Source organism: Microtus oregoni, unplaced genomic scaffold (genome assembly GCF_018167655.1).
Source record: "Microtus oregoni isolate MIOR12 unplaced genomic scaffold, Mior012 000015F_ref0000493, whole genome shotgun sequence".
In the NCBI taxonomy this organism is placed as follows: Eukaryota; Metazoa; Chordata; class Mammalia; order Rodentia; family Cricetidae; genus Microtus; species Microtus oregoni.
Genome location: NW_024543074.1, coordinates 40,280,439 through 40,298,358, shown reverse-complemented (window position 1 = coordinate 40,298,358; position 17,920 = coordinate 40,280,439). Strand labels below are relative to the sequence as shown.

The following is a 17,920-nucleotide window of genomic DNA, read 5'->3' as shown; positions in this document are numbered from 1 at the left end:
CAGGCCAGTCTTTCTAACTAACTTGAACTGCTGCCTCCATCTCCCAAGTGCTGTATTTTATGTATATGAGTATTTTACACACATGTATGTCTGTAACATGGGCATACCTGGTGCATTTGGAGTCCAGAAGAGGGTGTTAAATCTCTTGGAACTAGAGTTACAGATGTTGTGAGCCACCATGTGAGTGCTGGGAACCACACTGAGGTCCTCTGCAAGAGCAGCCAATGCTCTTAACTGCTGAGCCATCTCTCCTATATGTATACTTTTATGCTAACATGTTCTACTTGTTAATACTAGTTTTATTTTGTTGAAAAGTGATTTGTTTATTTTAGGCCTTGTTCTGCCTGTTCCTCTTAAGTCAGTGGTTCTCAACCTGTGGGTCTTGGCCCTTTTGGCAGCATGGTGTGTGTGTGTCACATACCAGATACTTACATTAACAAATCATAACAGTAGCAAAAGTGTAGCTGTGAGGCAGCAAAATAATTCTATGGTTGGCATCACTACAACACGAAGAACTGTATTAAAGGGTCGCAACATTAGGAAGGTTGAGAACCAGTGCTCAAAGTGACAGAAGGTGAGACTCAGAGCTTGGCAGATGACCAGGTCAGAGGCCAGTGCTGCCAAGGCCTGTGGAATAGGCAGTTCTGAGTGAACAAAGGGCAGTCTGGCCTGACTCTATCCTCTCCTGTCTTTCCCATCAGAGCGGAAGCGCTTGGGTATTGGCCAGTCTCAGGAGATGAACACCCTTTTCCGCTTTTGGTCGTTCTTCCTCCGAGATCACTTCAATAAAAAGATGTATGAGGAGTTCAAGCAGCTGGCACTGGAGGATGCCAAAGAAGGCTACCGGTGAGTGGGCCAGTGAGTCAGCTGCCAGAGCTGAAATTGGAAATTTAAAGATGAGCAAGGTATTTACATACTCGAATTTCAGAGCTTTAAAGGTTATGTGGTGTGTTTGTGTATACAGGTTTCCTTATTCTTTACCCCTTGGCTCCCTGCTTTCCTCAGTTTTGCCTTTATGCCACAAGCAAATCTATCTAAATGAGACCAGGGATACCTTAGCACATAGGGTAGGCTCTTGACTCCTGCCAAAAGCAGAGGGTCCTCTGCAGAGCACTGTGAAACACACAGTATTTGTAAATGTGGCCAGTCATTCACTGAATTTTTTCTCCCCCCCCCCCAGACAGTTTCTCTGTGTAGTCCTGTGACATGTGCCACGCCACCCCCCCATTCAGTGAATTTCAGTGGGAACTTTTTTTTTTTTTTTTTTTTTTTTTTTTTTTTTTTTTTTGGATTTTTGAGACAGGGTTTCTCTGTAGCTTTTGGTTCTTGTCCTGGAACTAGCTCTTGTAGACCAGGCTGGCCTCGAACTCACAGAGATCCGCCTGCCTCTGCCTCCCGAGTGCTGGGATTAAAGGCGTGCGCCACCACCGCCCGGCTGGGAACTTAATTTAATAATATAAGCCCACTGTAACAGTTACAGAGTTTTTCTGAACCACTTTTTTTTTTTTTTTTTTTTTTTTTTTTTTTTTTTTTTTTTTGGTTTTTCGAGACAGGGTTTCTCTGTGGCTTTGGAGCCTGTCCTGGAACTAGCTCTGTAGACCAGGCTCGAACTCACAGAGATCCGCCTGCCTCTGCCTCCCGAGTGCTGGGATTAAAGGCGTGCGCCACCATCGCCCGGCTTCTGAACCACTTCTTTAGACGGTTCTGTTTGGCTTAATAGTGCTTCTGTGAGTAAGCAGAGTTTCTTTGTGTTCCGGCAGCTACTGCCAAATAACCACTCAGAGACTTATTAATTAAATCTTCAACCAATAGCCCAGGCTTGTTACTGTCTAACGGTTACATTTTATTTTTTTTTATTTTTATTTTTTAAAGATTTATTTATTATGTATACAACATTCCTTCTATGTATGCTTGCATGCCAGAAGAGGGCACCAAATTTCATTATAGATGGCTGCGAGCCACCATGTGGTTGCTGGGAATTGAACTCAGGACCTCTGGAAGAGCAGTCAGTGCTCTTAACCTCTGAGCCATCTCTCCAGCCCCTAACGGTTACATTTTAGATAAACCCATGTTTATTATGTACCCTCTGCCATATGGTGGTACCTTCTTTCAACACCTTCATTTTGCTTCTCTCTGTGGCTGCTTACAGCTCCTCAGACGCCGCCCTTCTTCCAGCATCCTCTATGTCTTGCTGTCCCACCTGTACTTCCTGCCTGGCTACCGGCCAGTCAGCTCTTTTATTAAACCAATCAGGCGGCACCTTGACAAAGAGGCATTTTCACACTGTACAAAAAGGCTGTTCCATAAGAATTTTCAACAGTTTTGTGTTCCTGTAAGATAGAAATCTGTATTTTTGTTCATTTCTTTGGTATCACATTACTAAAGTGACTGAAGTAAATAAAGAAACCCGCTAATTGGTATGGGTCAGAGAGCTGGTACAGGGATTGGCACATGTTCCTGTGAACATATAGACAGGAAATAATTTTGACTTCGTGGGCTGTAAGTCTGTTGGGGCTACTCTTCCTGCTTTTGGAGCAGAAAGCAGTAGTTAAGAGACAGAGCAAGCAGGTCACTGTGAGTGTAGGATGTGGTGGGCAAAATTGGCTGAACCTTGGCAGATTGAACACCGTGGCTCTTCAGGGCTGGTGTTAGTGCACTGCTGAAGGATTTTCTGTGGGCCTGCCATGTTTCCGGTCCAGGATAGTTCACTGTCGTAACTGTTCCAGAATTCCTTTGCTAGGCCAGCAAGGTGTGTGCTGTACCACCCCTCCACCCCCCATGCTACAGTGGTCATTGTGTCAAGCTCACTAGCTTTTGTCCTTTGCAGATACGGTTTGGAGTGCCTTTTTCGATATTACAGTTATGGTCTGGAGAAGAAGTTCCGACTGGACATATTCAAGGATTTCCAGGAGGAGACTGTGAAGGACTATGAGGCTGGTAAGAGTTTGTTAGAGCTGCTCGAGCCCTCCTGGGTCTTGTTGTGTTAAGGCCCCACCTCTCCCTTCATCTCAGCCCAGCTCCCCACCTCTGCCTTTCCTCACAGGCCAGCTCTATGGATTAGAGAAGTTCTGGGCCTTCCTGAAATATTCCAAAGCCAAAAATTTGGACATTGACCCCAAACTACAAGAACACCTTGGCAAATTCCGACGTCTAGAAGACTTCCGAGTGGACGTGAGTGAAAGCTTCTCTTCTGGCTCCTAATTGTCCTGTAAAGAGCAGCGTCCCTCTTGTGAGGTCATGGTGAGAGTGGACAGCAGGTGCTCGCTAGAGTTGTTGGTTCCCAGCCTCCCTCCTGTTGTCCTTCCCTTCGTGTCACAGTCCACCTGCTTCCCAGGCCTGCTACTGCTAGCTTGTGTCAGGACCAGGACCAGCTACCCTGATAAAATGTACTTGTTCCTTCCTGGAAAAGTTCAGAAATTTGTAAATTAATGTCCAATTCTCCATTGTTTGGAACAGTGCCTGAACAGTGCCATCCTGTGGTGAGTCTGGGTATTGCTTCCGAATATCAAAGGCTGTCTTTAAAGTCAGCTTAAGTGACTCATGATTGGTACCTGTGCTAAGGGGTGCTGGGGGTGTACCTCAGTGGTAAGGTACATGTTTAGCAGCATTCAAGGCCCTGGGTTGGCTGACCATCACCAAAGAAGACAGAAAAGACTTTAACCAAAGTTTATGATGTATCACTCTCTGTTGCTCTCTTGAGAACTTTGAGCAGAAAGTGGTAGGTGTAAGTAGCAGCAATAGCCGTCAGTTATTTTTCAACTGATACTGTTTGCAGTGTTCAGACTAGTAAGCCCACTAGGCTTGTGTTCTTACCCACTCTTTGGGGAGGAGAGTATGTTCAGAGAACCTATAGGTAGCTGGGTACTTTTGGTGACCTTTAGTTAGGGCAGACAGTCTTCATTGTTGACTTGTGGGCTTAGTGAAGGCTGGAGTAAAACAGTCCCAGTGTATGTGGCCCTGTGGAGCCAATACATGCGCCATGCTGTATGCCACATGCCACAGGTCATCTCCTAAGTAAGAGACCCCTTCATAGAAGGGGACAAAAATTTGTAGGGTCAAAACGTGGTCTTTAGAATGTAGGCCTAAATATAGGAGGTCTTTGACAAATTACTTGATCTGTTTGGTCAGTTAACCTTATTTCTGGTAGTGTCAACATGAAAGGACAGGATGATCCCTACTTCATTTGTAAATCAAACCATTGTATACATTTGGAGGTCCATGGAAAGGAGGCCTCTGATTGGTCCTGGAAAGTGGTGTGACTAGTACTCTCTCTGACCACTTGTGACTCCTCTATTACAGCCCCCCATGGGCGAGGAAGGCAACCACAAGCGACACCCAGTGGTAGCAGGAGGCAGCGGTGAGGGCAGGAAGCGGTGCCCTTCCCAGTCTTCCAGCAGGCCTGCCACTGGGATCTGCCAACCCCCTACGACACCTACTGGCCAGGCTACTCGGGAAGATGCCAAATGGACAAGCCAGCACTTGGACACACTGACTTTGGGAAAGTGAATGCCCAGAAGCCCCCTGGGGTTTGGGATAGAAGGGGTGGGGTGGGCGAGGATCCGTGGGGGTGCCCAGTCCCAGGAGAGTGGACAGAGAAGGGACAGGCCTGGAGTTACTAAGATAGGCCTTTGCACTAAGTAGCTGTATACACCATTTGGGCTATTAGTGGTGCCCCTGGGCAGGAGCCTCCAATCTCCCCTTCCCCTTTTGTCTCCATGACTTCCATCTTAACTTCTAAGGGGGGAGGGAAAGGGGGGAGATTTTTTTATATATATATATATATATACATACATATATATATATCAAGTTTTAAATTATTGATAGTTTGTCTGGATTACCAAAATCACTCTTCAGCCCTTTCTTGCGGCTGTTAGCCGACCTGTGTCCCTGCCTCTTCCCGCTCCCCTCAAGCCAACTATGCAGCCCACCAGAAGACTCTGGCGGTGCCCATGAGTCCCAGAAGCACCAACCCCTTGATCAACTGGGGTTTGCCATCACCGTGTCCCCTGCTGTTCCGCATACCCTTCTGCCACCTCTGGGGGAAGGAAACCAAAGGATCTCAGAGTGGGGGTCGGGGAGTTTTAGGCTCTCCTGCCCTCCCCCCCTCCCCAGCCCAGAGACGCTGCTCACACCAGAAGAGACTATTGAAAGATGATTTATTTTATTTTTCGTCTGATCTTTCCATCCTTGGGAAAACAGAAAACAAAACAAAACAAAAAAAAAAAAAAACCCAAACCAAAAAAAAAAAAACTACAACAAAAAAAGAAAAAAAAAAGACAAAATCGACCATAAAAAAATGACAAAAAAAATCAGAGCCCACCTAATCCATAGAAAGTGATGTCTTTGCCCCTCCTTGGAATTTTTCTTCTGTTCTGTTTTTGAAAATAATATTTTTTTAAAAGTTGCCTTATTGTGGAGCGGGAACCTGAACTAATGCCCAAATGCCTGTTTTCCTCCTCGAGCCTCCGAAGAGCTCCACCTGCCTGGGATGCCCCTGGGCTTGGACTAACTAGAATTTTCCTTGGGACTGAGTTGCATGTACGGGGCCTCCCACCTGGAGGCAAGAGAGTTGGGGGCAGCTCAATCAGAGCTGTGCCCAGGACACTCCTGCTGTTTCATCGTCTCAAGCTGATGTCCTGTATCTGCATAGGCTGTCCTTGTTCTGCTTGCTGTCGTCTGACCAGGCTCACCCTGCCCTTCCTCGGAACCCCAAGGCCAAGTTTGCTTCAGACTGTCATAAACAGAGTTGATCTTGTCTGGCACACATTTGTCCTCAGCCTGAGTGTCCCCCCCAACCACAGGGCAAGGAGGTGAGCGTCCACTGATGGCCACAACTTAGATCTGTGTCTGACCTCGAGGAGGTGTATCTCACAATGTGGAGAAAGGTGCCATTCTTCAAGGGTCTGGTGCGATCTTCCCATCTTAATACCCCACAACCCCCAGCAAGCCATCTCTACCCACCCTCTCACTGACCCTGCCTGAGATCAAGGGGTGAGAAGAACCGAGGGCTGGGGGATCCTGCCTTTTGGTGAAGTCCTGTGGCAGGAAGGTATATGCGGACATAGAGTATACCTGACTTCTCTTTTTAAGCCACCATCTGCCTGAGCTGCCCTGCACATGCTAGAAGAGTGGCTGGAGGCTGCTGTCATCAGGAGTCAGGGAGGGTGATGAAGAATACAAGCTGGGGGAGCTGAATGCTCACCCCCCACACTGGGATCCAGGCAGTGCTAGGGTGGGGGGTATATGTAATCTTGCTCAGTTACTGAAATTTGTGTGGTCCTCCTCGAGCTCCTCTGTTGTCCCAAAGGCTGGGACTAGGACACAGCATCCCAGGCTGGCAAGAGCTTGCCCTCTGTTTTTGGGTACCTTGTTGATTTAACTTGTGCCCTGCCCCACTCTGCCCTCCCGGTGCTTAGTATGTGCAAATCCCATGTCAGCTCCTGTGACTTAGTTGTCTCAAACGGTATAGGAACAGGATCTGCTAATGGGATCTGAGACCTTCCCCAAAGTCTGGTACCTGCCCTATGGTACACCTTCACCAAATAGTGGGCTTCCTTTTCTTTCCCCTTTCCTTTCCGTGCTCAGCCCTGTACTGTATCCAGTACCACAGAACCTCAGGGCTTTGAGGCCCAGGGTGGGGGAAAGTTGTTCCCATCTAGACTATCCAGGCTAGGTTTGCCATCTTCCGGATCCTCTCAGGCCCTCTGAGGGAGGAAGCCCCTTTGGGGCAGGAAGGCAAGGCTATCATCTCAACACAGGCTGAGGAGGGGTGGGAGTGAGTGAGTGTGTGTGTGTGTGTGTGTGTGTGTGTGTATTTGTTGTGACATGTTAGGAGTTGACGTTGCAGAGTAGTTTACATCTTCACCTTCTGAAGACACTTGAATTTAGGACCGATGTATCTGTGACAAGTATTCCAGGAGTGGCAGGGGCCAGCAGAGCAAGCCACTTCCCCATCACCATCTTCCCATGAGATCCAAGACCTAAGAGAGGCAGTCTGTCAAACTGAACCTCCTTCATCCTCTGCCTGTACAGGGTTGGTCATTGGCCTGGGCCCAGCAAGGGGCAGATTGTGTTCTGCCCTCTGAGCCTCAGAACAAATGCACTACTCGAAGAGAAGGCTGCATGGCCCTGCTCCAGCCTGGACCCGGGTTCAGACAGAGGTGCTGAGCCCCATGTCAGATTGTTAGGTGTTTTTGTTCTGTTGCTCTTTCCCACTCCTTTCTGATGACATTTACAAAGGAAAGCAAGCTGCTTGGAGGGTCTGGAAGCAAGGGAAAGGGTGTGAAGACAAGGCTAATGGTGGAGTGTACCAGAGGCTTGGGTTACCTGGTCCTTTGGATGGGAGCCCCAGAATACCTCTCTTGTTAAAGGGCCCCCTGGACTCTCCCCAGCCCCACTCTCTCCTCCAGCTGTGGTGATGGCAGAGGCAGAAGAGAACTCTCAGCTCAGTTCTCACAGGAGAGGAAAACTCGTCATGGGCTTTTCAGAGAAGGTTCCACCTTAGGCTCGTACATTGTCTTTACCATGTGCTAGGATATCACATTCAACAGGACAAAAAAAATGTAAAATACTTGAATGAGCTTGTATCATAACATTAATATTATTGAGAGTGTCTGCTTCCCAGGCTGAAGTGATTCATTCATTATTCTGGTCCTGCTCTAGTCCTTTGTAATTGGTGATAATTATTATGCTTTTCTTTTTAATACAAAAAAATGTATAAAAATAAAAACTTGAAAAGGCAAAAAAAAAAAACTGGTTGGTCTCCCATCCGAAACACTGCTGTTGGGTGTCAGAGTGCAGCCTGGTGTGTGCCCCCAGGTAAGAAGCCCACACTATCTCTGCATGAGCATATTTGTTGTTGTGTTTGTTTTTTAAGAGTTTCTTACTGTCCGGTGGGTGGGTGATAACTGCCACCAATGGCCTTCTGTAGATTGCCAGGTGAGCCATGCTCACCTCCGTCACAGTCATTAGGGATGGCCTTGTCAGCTGGCTCCTCAGTTGTGGGGCCTTACTTTCTAGTGCTATACAGTGTGTGTATGGGGAGGGGGCAACACAATCTGTTAGAGTTTTATAGAGACTTTATTTACATGCTTTGTCACGCTTTTATGAAGAATTTAAGACCTTATTCACCAATATTAGGCCTTATAGAGACAGGCCATGTACTCTTGACAGTACATCTCCATTTTTTTAATTGGCCCTGCCCCCTTGGATGATACTGCAGAGAGTATTGCTCATGAGAAAGGGAATGACTGTCATCTAGCGTTGGGGGTAAAGTGAGGAGTGGGTTTGTATTTGAAGGAATCCAAGAGCACAGGTTACCAAGGCCAGAGGAGGCTGGGACTGCCGGCAAAGTGCTAGGTTGGCAGCTGACCCAGTCTTGTGTTGGCCTCAGCATCATGGGATGAAGCCCTGTTTTGGAGAACTGGCTTACCAGACATTGACGTTTTGCTGCGTTTGTCTAGGCTGGCTGTGAACTGGACCTAAATCTCCAGAGCAGCTGTGAACTACAGTGCAAACCGCTGTACTGTGTTGTGTGGATTTTTTTTAAGGTATTTAATCTACAATAAGGAGTCTTGACTAACCTTGAACTGAACATGTAAGACTGGTACAGTTGTGCAGAGATTTAACAAATGGTAATGGTGGCAGCCTTCCAGATCCACCTTAACAGTTGCCAAGTTCTTGGGATCCCAGGGTTCCCAGTCACGAGCTGTCAGGAGAAAAACACCTAACAATCTGACATGGGGCTCAGCACCTCTGTCTGAACCCGGGTCCAGGCTGGAGCAGGGCCATGCAGCCTTCTCTTCGAGTAGCTCACCGTTGGTTTACCATTTAAAGATTGAACCGTGTGTTCTCAGGGTAATTGCTGGGGGGAGATTTTTGGGGGATTAGAGAGCACTGACTTGGGTCCTCTCCCACATGAGATCAGCCTCAGTTTAAAACAGGTTAAGGCAAGGGCCAGGATGCACATCACGTTGAGAAGCTCTTGTGGGCTGTTGTCCCTTCTAAGCAATTTGTATCTTTGGAGGGCAAAAGTATCTCATGCTTTCATGGTGGGAAGCGGGGACCGCATCTAGCATGTCAACGCATTTGACCTGTGACTACCAGGATGCCCTGGCTTTAGGTATAAGAAAAGTTTTTTTAATCAGTAATCTTCCAGTCCTACTGTCAGCCCATTGTCTCCCGGGGGAGCCAAGTGTGGGAATTGGAGCAGAGGACCAAAGGAGACCACCAGGTTCTTGGTGACTTTCCTTTGACTGTCCTGCAACCCAAACAGCTAGTTCTTTTTCCCTAAGTCAACTCCTGGGCCCTAGGTAACATGAGAAGTAGTTTGGGGGAAGCTCATATCCACCCTTTCATGGTCTTGTCCTGGCAGGAAGCTTGTATTTTTCCTGTTCCCTAATGGTACAGTCCTTAGAGTATGGTAGCAAAAGGAGGCAAGTTGTTAAGGGCATGGCTCCCAGGCAGTCTCCACACCTTCTACTTGTGAGGGAACAGTTGGGATGGTCCAAGCAAACTCTCCATCTTCTTGGGAGGATCAGGGATGCTCTCTGAAAGTGGGGTGAAGCCCAGCAGGAGGACATGTCTCTCATAGGCCTTGGTCTGCTTAAAGATGATGTCAGTCCCATGCAGGTGATCCAGCACTCCCAGTACCCCATAGCACTGGTTGAACCTGAAGGAGGGAAGAGAATCTCCCATTTGAAACTGTTGGGAAACTGTGCTTCTCTCAGCCCTCCTTTCCCATGCTTAGCATCACCATGTTGCCCAGCTGTAACAGAGCCTGGAGCATTTGAAGTCTGTTGGAAGGTAGTTTAGGGTTTTGTTACTGTTCTTGAGACAGTTTCACCAAACTCAACTGAAATTCACTATGTGCAGCTGGCTTTAAACTGACACTATTTCTGCCTCAACTTCCTCAGTGCTAGGATTAAAGTTGAGCCACTGTGTGATTATTTCTAAACTGGAGGACTGAACCCTGGGTCTTGCACATGCTAGGCAAGAGCCTGCCAGCCCTCTTCTGGGTATGATGCATGATTACTTAAAAAAAAAAAAAAAACTCAAGCCAGGCGGTGGTGGCGCATGCCTTTAATCCCAGGACTTGGGAGGCAGAAGCAGGTGGATCTTTGTGAATTCAAGGCCAGCCTGGTCTACGAGAGCTAGTTCCAGGACAGGCTCCAAAGCTACAGAGAAGCCCTGTCTCGAACCCTCACCCCCACCCTGGACAAAAAGAAAAAAAATTCAAAACCAAGAAAAGAGCCCACATTTTGTAAGTGTGCCGAGTTTTTAAGTACATAGGTTCTGAGATGATTTAAAGCTCCAGAGATTCAGCAAACCCAAATAATGGTTAACATTATGAACTGCAGGAAGAAACCTGATGTCAGGAAAAAAGATGGTGGCCCTACCTAGTCAGCATCTTCCTATAGTCAGGTATACTTCCTGACTGGCTCACATTTAGATGGAGACAGCACTGTCCACAGAGACAAGAAAGGGTGCTGTTGGCTTACTTGAGATGGTGGTAGTCATGGAACTCAGGTGAAGGCAGGAAGGGCAGATGGTAACCACAGTGCGAGATAGTGGTGATGATGAGAGCAAGGGACAACCACACAGTGATGGAGGACAGATGAGAGCCCATTGCTAGTGGACCCACCATAACTGGCAACATGTTGGAAACCTGTAAGAAAAAGGATGGTCCTGGAGAGAGCCAGCTGGACGTTCACTCTGCCCTGCACGGTGCTGCAGGGAGACCTTGAATTGTAAATTAGATAGCTGAAGTTAGTTTCACTTCCTCTTCAGCAGAGTCTGTGTAAAAGGTTGTTGGGGAGAATAAGAACACAGTGGGCACCTGGCACAGCCAAGAGATGGCAGCTATTCAGTGGGAAGAAAAAAAAATAAAAGGGCAGGGAACTACCAGCCACCACTTCTGGGGCTCCAGGGGCTGTATTTACCACATGTTCTATAGGGTGGGCATAGATGGAGATCACACCAATGGGTGCTGTCCATTCGTGATGTTTCTTGTGAATTTTCTTGTACAACGTTGGGTGGTGAAGGAGCCTGGAAAGATAATTTATAGTTGGTCATTGCCAGCTCAGCCTTCTCCCCCCTGAGCAGATAGATGATCAGAAAAGAAAGGTAAGAATGAGGTTTACATCTGTGGAGCTGCCTCTAGTCTGACTGGATGATGAGGCTGACCTAAGCTGCCTGACAACCCCAGTGGTAAAGTAAACTGGTGTCTAGAAAGGACTATCTGAAAGTGGATGGGAACTGACCCATTCTCTCATACTAACGGCAGCTTTCCCTTCCCTTGTCATTGTGTCAAGCTGGAGAATCAGTTGTGTGTCTAGCGATTTTGGAATAGGGCCTAAGGACAGAGACCACACGGTTTAGTGACTACTGACCAGGGAGCTGTGCCAGGGTGAGGCCAGCTGTGCACATAGCTCACCGGTGTGAGTAGTAGAACAGGATTTCCTCCACGAGGGTGAAAAAGGCCAACTCCACAAGGAACCAGTGAAAGGTGGGAAGCTCTTGGCAGCAGGGGTCTCGCCTCCACTTGAAGAAAGGATAGAAGATGACCAGCATGGGAAGAGAAATCATAGTCTGGTTGAAAAGAACTGTGCAGATAGACTGACGCAACTTGACGGGGTCAACCTGCCGGAGGACAGAAGGAGTGGGTAGGGGGCACACATGAGAAGTAGGTTTCTACCTAACCTGCTCAGGGTAGGTTTCTAGGAGTCACTGGGGTAGTCCATAGGTGAGCTGGCAATGCTGAATGGTACAATTCTGTTCTCGAGAATGTCCCGCCAGAACACATGCTCTGTGGGCCAGGGTCCACCACTGCTGAGTTCTGGCCCACAGAACACCTAGTGCTGTGCTTGCTCTACAGGGACAATGAAACAAATACCAGTTAAACACGGAGAGATAAGCAGCGATGGTGGGCTCGGCCGTTTGTTTTTTTTCTTGTTTGTATTTCAAGACTTCAAACTCATAGAGATCCACCTGTCTCTGCCTCCTGAGTGTTGGGGTTAAAGGCGTGTGCCACCACTGCCCAACAGGCTCAGCCATCTTGAAGCGTTCCAGAAGAGGTCTATGTGACCTCAGAGCTAGCTGGACTGCCGAGCTTCACAAAGGGAACAAGGCATCTGCATGGGTGTGAGGACAGCATGGGCTGGTCCCCAACCTCAGCTCGCTCTACTTGTGGCCAACCCAGAGAGGCTGAGCAGATGACAAACTTGTCCCAGGAGAAAAGACTAAATGGTTGCTTTGGATTGTCTGCCTAACTGGCAGCCTCCACCTAGTGCCCTGGTGTCTGCAGGATCACTGTTGGGAGTATATGACCTGAGAATTGGGCTGACAGAAACAGGAATGAGGCAGCAGAAGACTAGAAAAAATAGTCATCCATTGTCTCAAACTTGGAACAATTTGGAGAAAGTTATACAGTTTAAATGGTTGACTCTGAACTATGTAGATGAGTCTATATTTTTCCTACATTTCTCTCTGTTTAAAACTCTTACTATTAAATGCTTGGGAAAAAAAAAACAGCCAAGAGGAAGGACAGAGACTGCATAGCTAGTTGAGGGGCTGCAAAGATGACTGGGGCGGTATAGACAGCTCTGAGTGTGTAGACTGGGGCGGTATAGACAGCTCTGAGTGTGTAGACTGGGGCAGTATAGACAGCTCTGTGTAGACTGGGGCGGTATAGACAGCTCTGTGTAGACTGGGGCGGTATAGACAGCTCTGAGTGTGTAGACTGGGGTAGTATAGACAGCTCTGAGTGTGTAGGCTGGGGATAGTATAGACAGCTCTGAGTGTGTAGACTGGGGCGGTATAGACAGCTCTGAGTGTGTAGACTGGGGTAGTATAGACAGCTCTGAGTGTGTAGGCTGGGGATAGTATAGACAGCTCTGAGTGTGTAGACTGGGGCGGTATAGACAGCTCTGAGTGTGTAGACTGGGGATAGTATAGACAGCTCTGTGTAGACTGGGGCGGTATAGACAGCTCTGAGTGTGTAGACTGGGGCGGTATAGACAGCTCTGAGTGTGTAGGCTGGGGATAGTATAGACAGCTCTGAGTGTGTAGACTGGGATAGTATAGACAGCTCTGAGTGTGTAGGCTGGGGATAGTATAGACAGCTCTGAGTGTGTAGACTGGGGATAGTATAGACAGCTCTGAGTGTGTAGGCTGGGGCGGTATAGACAGCTCTGAGTGTGTAGACTGGGGCGGTATAGACAGCTCTGAGTATGTAGACTGGGGCGGTATAGACAGCTCTGAGTGTGTAGACTGGGGTGGTATAGACAGCTCTGAGTGTGTAGGCTGGGGATAGTATAGACAGCTCTGAGTGTGTAGACTGGGGATAGTATAGACAGCTCTGAGTGTGTAGACTGGGGCGGTATAGACAGCTCTGAGTGTGTAGACTGGGGCGGTATAGACAGCTCTGAGTGTGTAGACTGGGGCGGTATAGACAGCTCTGAGTGTGTAGATGGATCTATCAGAGTGCTTGCCCTCAGTGGGGAGCAAAACAGGTGGCATTGTGTATTTTTGGAAGTGTGGCCGGGGCTGGGGAAAAGACTGAGTAGTAAGGGACACTGTTTTTACAGAGGACCCTGTTTGATTTCCTCCATGCATGTGGCAGCTCCAGACTATCAATCCGATAACCTGTCCTGAACTCTGGGTATGTGTGGTACACAGACATACAGCAGGCAAAGCACCCGTACATATTTTTAAAAATCGATTTTCCTGCCTCCCACTCAGATGCTGGGATTCTAGGTGTGTGTCAACACACCCAGCCAAGGTTTGTGTTTTAATTTTAGAGTTGGAACAAGCAAAGCATTTATGTGATAATGCAGAGAAAAAATAAACTGGGTTGGGAGAGAGACAGAGTAGTAAGAAAGAGGGAAGAATGGCCGGGCGGTGGTGGCGCACGCCTTTAATCCCAGCACTTGGGAGGCAGAGGCAGGCGGATCTCTGTGAGTTTGAGACCAGCCTGGTCTACAAGAGCTAGTTCCAGGACAGGCTCCAAAACCACAGAGAAACCCTGTCTCAAAAAAAACAAAAAAAAAAAAAAAAGAGGGAAGAATGCTGAAGCCATTTCCTGGGTCAAAAAGGACAGGAGCTAGGACACATGGCAGGCACAACCCAGGACAGAGCGTGAGACTCAGCGCTATGGGATCTGGGCATGTGGTTTCATTCCATTTCCTCAGTACAGTGGAGTCCAGACTAGGAAGGAGGAGTTGGGAGGGCAGAGGTGTCCATAGACAAGGAGGAGATAGGGGTGTCTCTGAGCAGGCTGGGATCCTAGGAATGCCTGCCACCCTCAGCTCCCTCTGTCATCTGTTCCTGGGATCCTGTTAAGTCGGCACCTCTGAGCCCAGTGGTGGTGGTGCACTCTTGGGGGGCACAGGCAGTTAGATCTCAGTGAATTCAAGGCCAGCCTGGTCTACAAAGCAAGTTCTAGGATAACCAGGACTGTTACACAGAGAACCCTGTCTTGAGAACCCCCCCCCCAAAAAAAAAAGATGGGACAAGAAAAAGAGAAGAGCACCTCCTACAGCTAGCCAGAGACTAGACTTTCCCAAGGTCCTTCCTGAAGTGTCCTCAGAAAGTCTGAAACAGCTGTGCTGGCCTTGGAGTGATAGGTTGAGCTCTCCCTGCCTCTGGAGCCTGGAAAGTTAAAACTTGACCGGTTCCCCCACCTCCAGCCCAGCCTACTGCTCTCCTGTCACTGCCGCGTGACATTCAGAGCTGTAGATTGGGGAGGATCCGTTGGAGCCCTGGAGCTAGAAAGGCCCAGGGTGGGGCTGAGATGCGTGTCAGCGGGTAGAGTGCCTTCCCTTGGAGTATCCTTGGAGCCCTGGGTGCAGGATAACCCGGTGAGGTGGTGGAAGGAAGATCAGGAGTTACCATCATCAGCTGTATTGCAAGTTGGAGGCCAGCCTTGTTTGGGGTAGGAGAGAAGAAAGAAGTTCTGGTCCATCTCATGTCCTACCCAGGGCCCATGGCAAAGCCTTATCTGACATGACGGTCAGTGTTCACAGTGCTCAGCCTCAAAGATGAAGGCATGAGTCAGTGGTGGCTGCTTTGGAGACGGCAGGCCTACTAATACGGACACAGAGGGCTCCAGTCTGTTCTGCCAGAGTGGGCTGCAGGAAGCCCTCCCAGCTTTCTGGCAGCTGCCATCTCAGGAGGAGACCACTTCAGAGGACTCCATCAGGACTCCTTTCAACCCTACTGCCTTTGGTGCCAGGCTGGGCAGACTGCCTTGAGAGCAGAAGTGACTCACCGGGCACCTGGGCAGATTAAGAGCCAACTGCCAGGACAGGGTTTGGGTGGGGCTGAGGGAACAGTTTGTTTTCAGAATCAGCCTCTGCCCTGTTATGTAAGATCGTCTCTGCAGGTTGTCAGAACACGGGGAAGGCTGGTCCAGACTGCAGTGTGGTGATTGAACCCCTACAGTGAGCAAGTGCTGGGGCTGTTCCTGCCTTACTGGGGTTGTCTTGACAACACACACTATACTGGTTGCCTTGGATGATGGTGGCTCATGCCTTTAATCCCAGCTCTCGTGAGGCAGAGGCAGGCAGATCTCTGAGTTCAAGGCCAGCCTGGTCTATATAGTGAGTTCCAGGACAACCAGGGCTACACGGAGACCCAGTCTCAAAAAAACATTAAACAAAATAAAGGATTTGCTAAAACGACCACCTTATACACCCAGAATCTGCACCATCCCCAGCCACCCTGGGGATGACTCCCTTGGGACAGTAGGTGTCTGGTTTCAGATCCATGGTCTCACTGCCCTGGGTAAAGTGCTGCTGGCATCTCGGAGACAGCCCAGTCCAGGTGGAGGCAGTCATTCCTTTTCCTAATATGCTAAGCTCGGTATCATTAAACAGCCTGTGGTGGGAATAAGGAGACCAGGACATTGGTCTAGACTGGCTACTGGCTGAGTGGCCTTTCCATTTGATATTTTTTTGCGTGTGTGTGTGTGTGCGAATGTGCATGTAGGTGCCTCTGAGCCCAGAATAAATGAAGCTGGTTCTCTTCTGACACTGTGGAATTCCAGGGATCAAGCTTAGGTCTTCGGGCTTGGCAGGAGATGCCCTTACTTGCTGTACCATGTCACTGGCCTTTTCTTGTAGACAGGGTCTCATGTACCTTGGTACCTTCAGACTTCCTATGTAGCCAAGGACGACCTTGAATTTCTAATCCTCCTGCGTCCACTTCCCTGAATGCTTGGATTGTAGCTGCACACATACAAGTGTGCATTGGTGATGGAACCCAGGGCTGTTCCTGGGCTAGACAAGCACTCTACCTACCAAGCATGCACACACACCCAGCTTCCTTCTCTTTAACCTTCTGGATTAGGGTTGCCTCTAAGGTAAGTCTTTGTCTTGCCCTGACTGGTTCCTGTGTTCTCAGCACTCAGAGCTGCAGTGTCACTTACCGGCTCATTCTTGCCCAGTTGGATGCGGTAGCGGGAGATGAAGGTGGGTTTCCCTGTTGTGTCCACCACCAGTAGAAGGCCATTGAAGCCCCAGAAACACAGTGCAGGCACGAGGGCGGCCCCTGAGGCAGGGAGCAGAGGGAGTTAGAGCAGCCCCAGGTCACACAGTGGAACTGAATGAACCCCTGAATGGACCTGTCCCCTGCCTGGTGACTGTCCCAGCTATGGAACCTGGAAAAGTCACTATCTGTTCTGTCTTGTCTGTCCGTGTGTCTCTGTGTGCTTCCCCCTCCTTTGTGTGTGTGTGTGTGTGTGTTTGAGACAGGGTCTCACTGCATAGTCCAGGCTGACTTTGAACTCTATTATAATAGATTTCTCCCCTGCCTCTGCCTCTCAAATACTGGGATTAAAAGTGTGTACATACCTGGGCTTTGGGGTTTTGTTTTTTACTTGTTTTGAGACACGGTCTTACTCTATCCTAGTTTAGTTTGAAACTCTTGTATAGTCCAGACAGACCCCAAACTCATGGCAATCCCCCTGCGTCAGTGCTGCTGGGATAACAAGTGTTTCTGCTGTACCCTCTCAGCACAGTTACTGCTGGTGCGTCCTTTTGTTCTCACACGTGTTGCTATTTGGACGCTGAAGCGATTTGCCCGATCCATTGTCCCCAGTGCTGATGCTCTATAAAATATTCTAGAAGCCGGGCTGTGGTGGCGCATGCCGTTAATCCCAGCAACTGGGAGGCAGAGGCAGGTGGATCTCTATGAGTTTGAGGACAGCCTGGTCTACAGAGTGAGTTCCAGGACTGTTTACACAGAGAAACCCTGTCTCAAAAAAAAACAGTTTTAGAAAATACTGATCGAAGGCAGGAGGCTCGGAAGCTCAAGGGCCATTCTTGGACATCCTGGGATACATGAAACCCTATGCCAAGAAGAAGAAACATAGACCTGGGTGGCTTAGTGGGTAAAGCTCTTGCTAGATAAGCCTGATTTGTCCTCTGACCTCCGCATACGGACTGTGGCATGTGCATGTCCCCGCCCACATCACACACAATAATAATAAGTAAAAATTAAGAAAACACCGACGAAGACACATTTGTCTGCCTCTGTTTCACCTCCCACATTCTCAAGTCTTTCGTCTTCCCCTCCAGCAGTCACCCAAGGGACACAGTGGAACTGCCTAACTGCTGTGGCCTCTTCTTGGATTGGGACTCCTGAAGGACAGACACTTCCGCTGAGCTCTGTCTCTGTCCCCTTCCTCTAGTGCTTTCCTTCCCCTGGGGTAGGAGGGATATAGGAAGGACTTGGCCAGGGTGAGAAGACCACTGGTAGACTCATTCTGCGGGATAGTTGGGAAGACTTTGAAGTGAAAAAGAAAGAGATAGAATGCAAATACACGAAGGGTTATGCATAGACATGCTGATACATGATCTTCAGGAATAACAAGAAAAGCCGGGCAGTGTGGTGCAGGCCTGTAATCCCAGAGGTGGGCGGA

At 48.7% G+C, this 17,920-nt stretch overlaps 2 protein-coding genes across 3 annotated transcripts in view; one reads left to right on the top strand and one right to left on the bottom strand.

The window, feature by feature from the left end:
- Positions 1–5,431, top strand: part of Larp1 (La ribonucleoprotein 1, translational regulator) — a 47,980-nt gene extending 42,549 nt beyond the window's left edge. Inside the window, exons 16-19 of the mRNA XM_041664905.1 lie at positions 702–846; positions 2,828–2,937; positions 3,044–3,171; positions 4,300–5,431. Of these exons, the coding sequence (XP_041520839.1) occupies positions 702–846; positions 2,828–2,937; positions 3,044–3,171; positions 4,300–4,506 (590 nt within the window). The 3' untranslated portion in view covers positions 4,507–5,431. The remainder of the gene's footprint in view (positions 1–701; positions 847–2,827; positions 2,938–3,043; positions 3,172–4,299) is intronic.
- A 2,186-nt stretch (positions 5,432–7,617) lies between these two features.
- Faxdc2 (fatty acid hydroxylase domain containing 2) overlaps positions 7,618–17,920 on the bottom strand; it is a 28,043-nt gene continuing 17,740 nt past the window's right edge. The window contains exons 5-9 of one of the 2 annotated variants that reach the window (XM_041664907.1): positions 16,427–16,548; positions 11,435–11,541; positions 10,941–11,046; positions 10,500–10,666; positions 7,618–9,670 (exon numbers count right to left, since the gene is read on the bottom strand). In XM_041664907.1, coding sequence (XP_041520841.1) covers positions 9,478–9,670; positions 10,500–10,666; positions 10,941–11,046; positions 11,435–11,541; positions 16,427–16,548 — 695 coding nt within the window. In that variant the 3' untranslated portion in view covers positions 7,618–9,477. Of the gene's footprint in view, positions 9,671–10,499; positions 10,667–10,940; positions 11,047–11,434; positions 11,641–16,426; positions 16,549–17,920 lie in introns of both variants that reach the window. The other variant, XM_041664906.1, reaches the window with a different exon arrangement.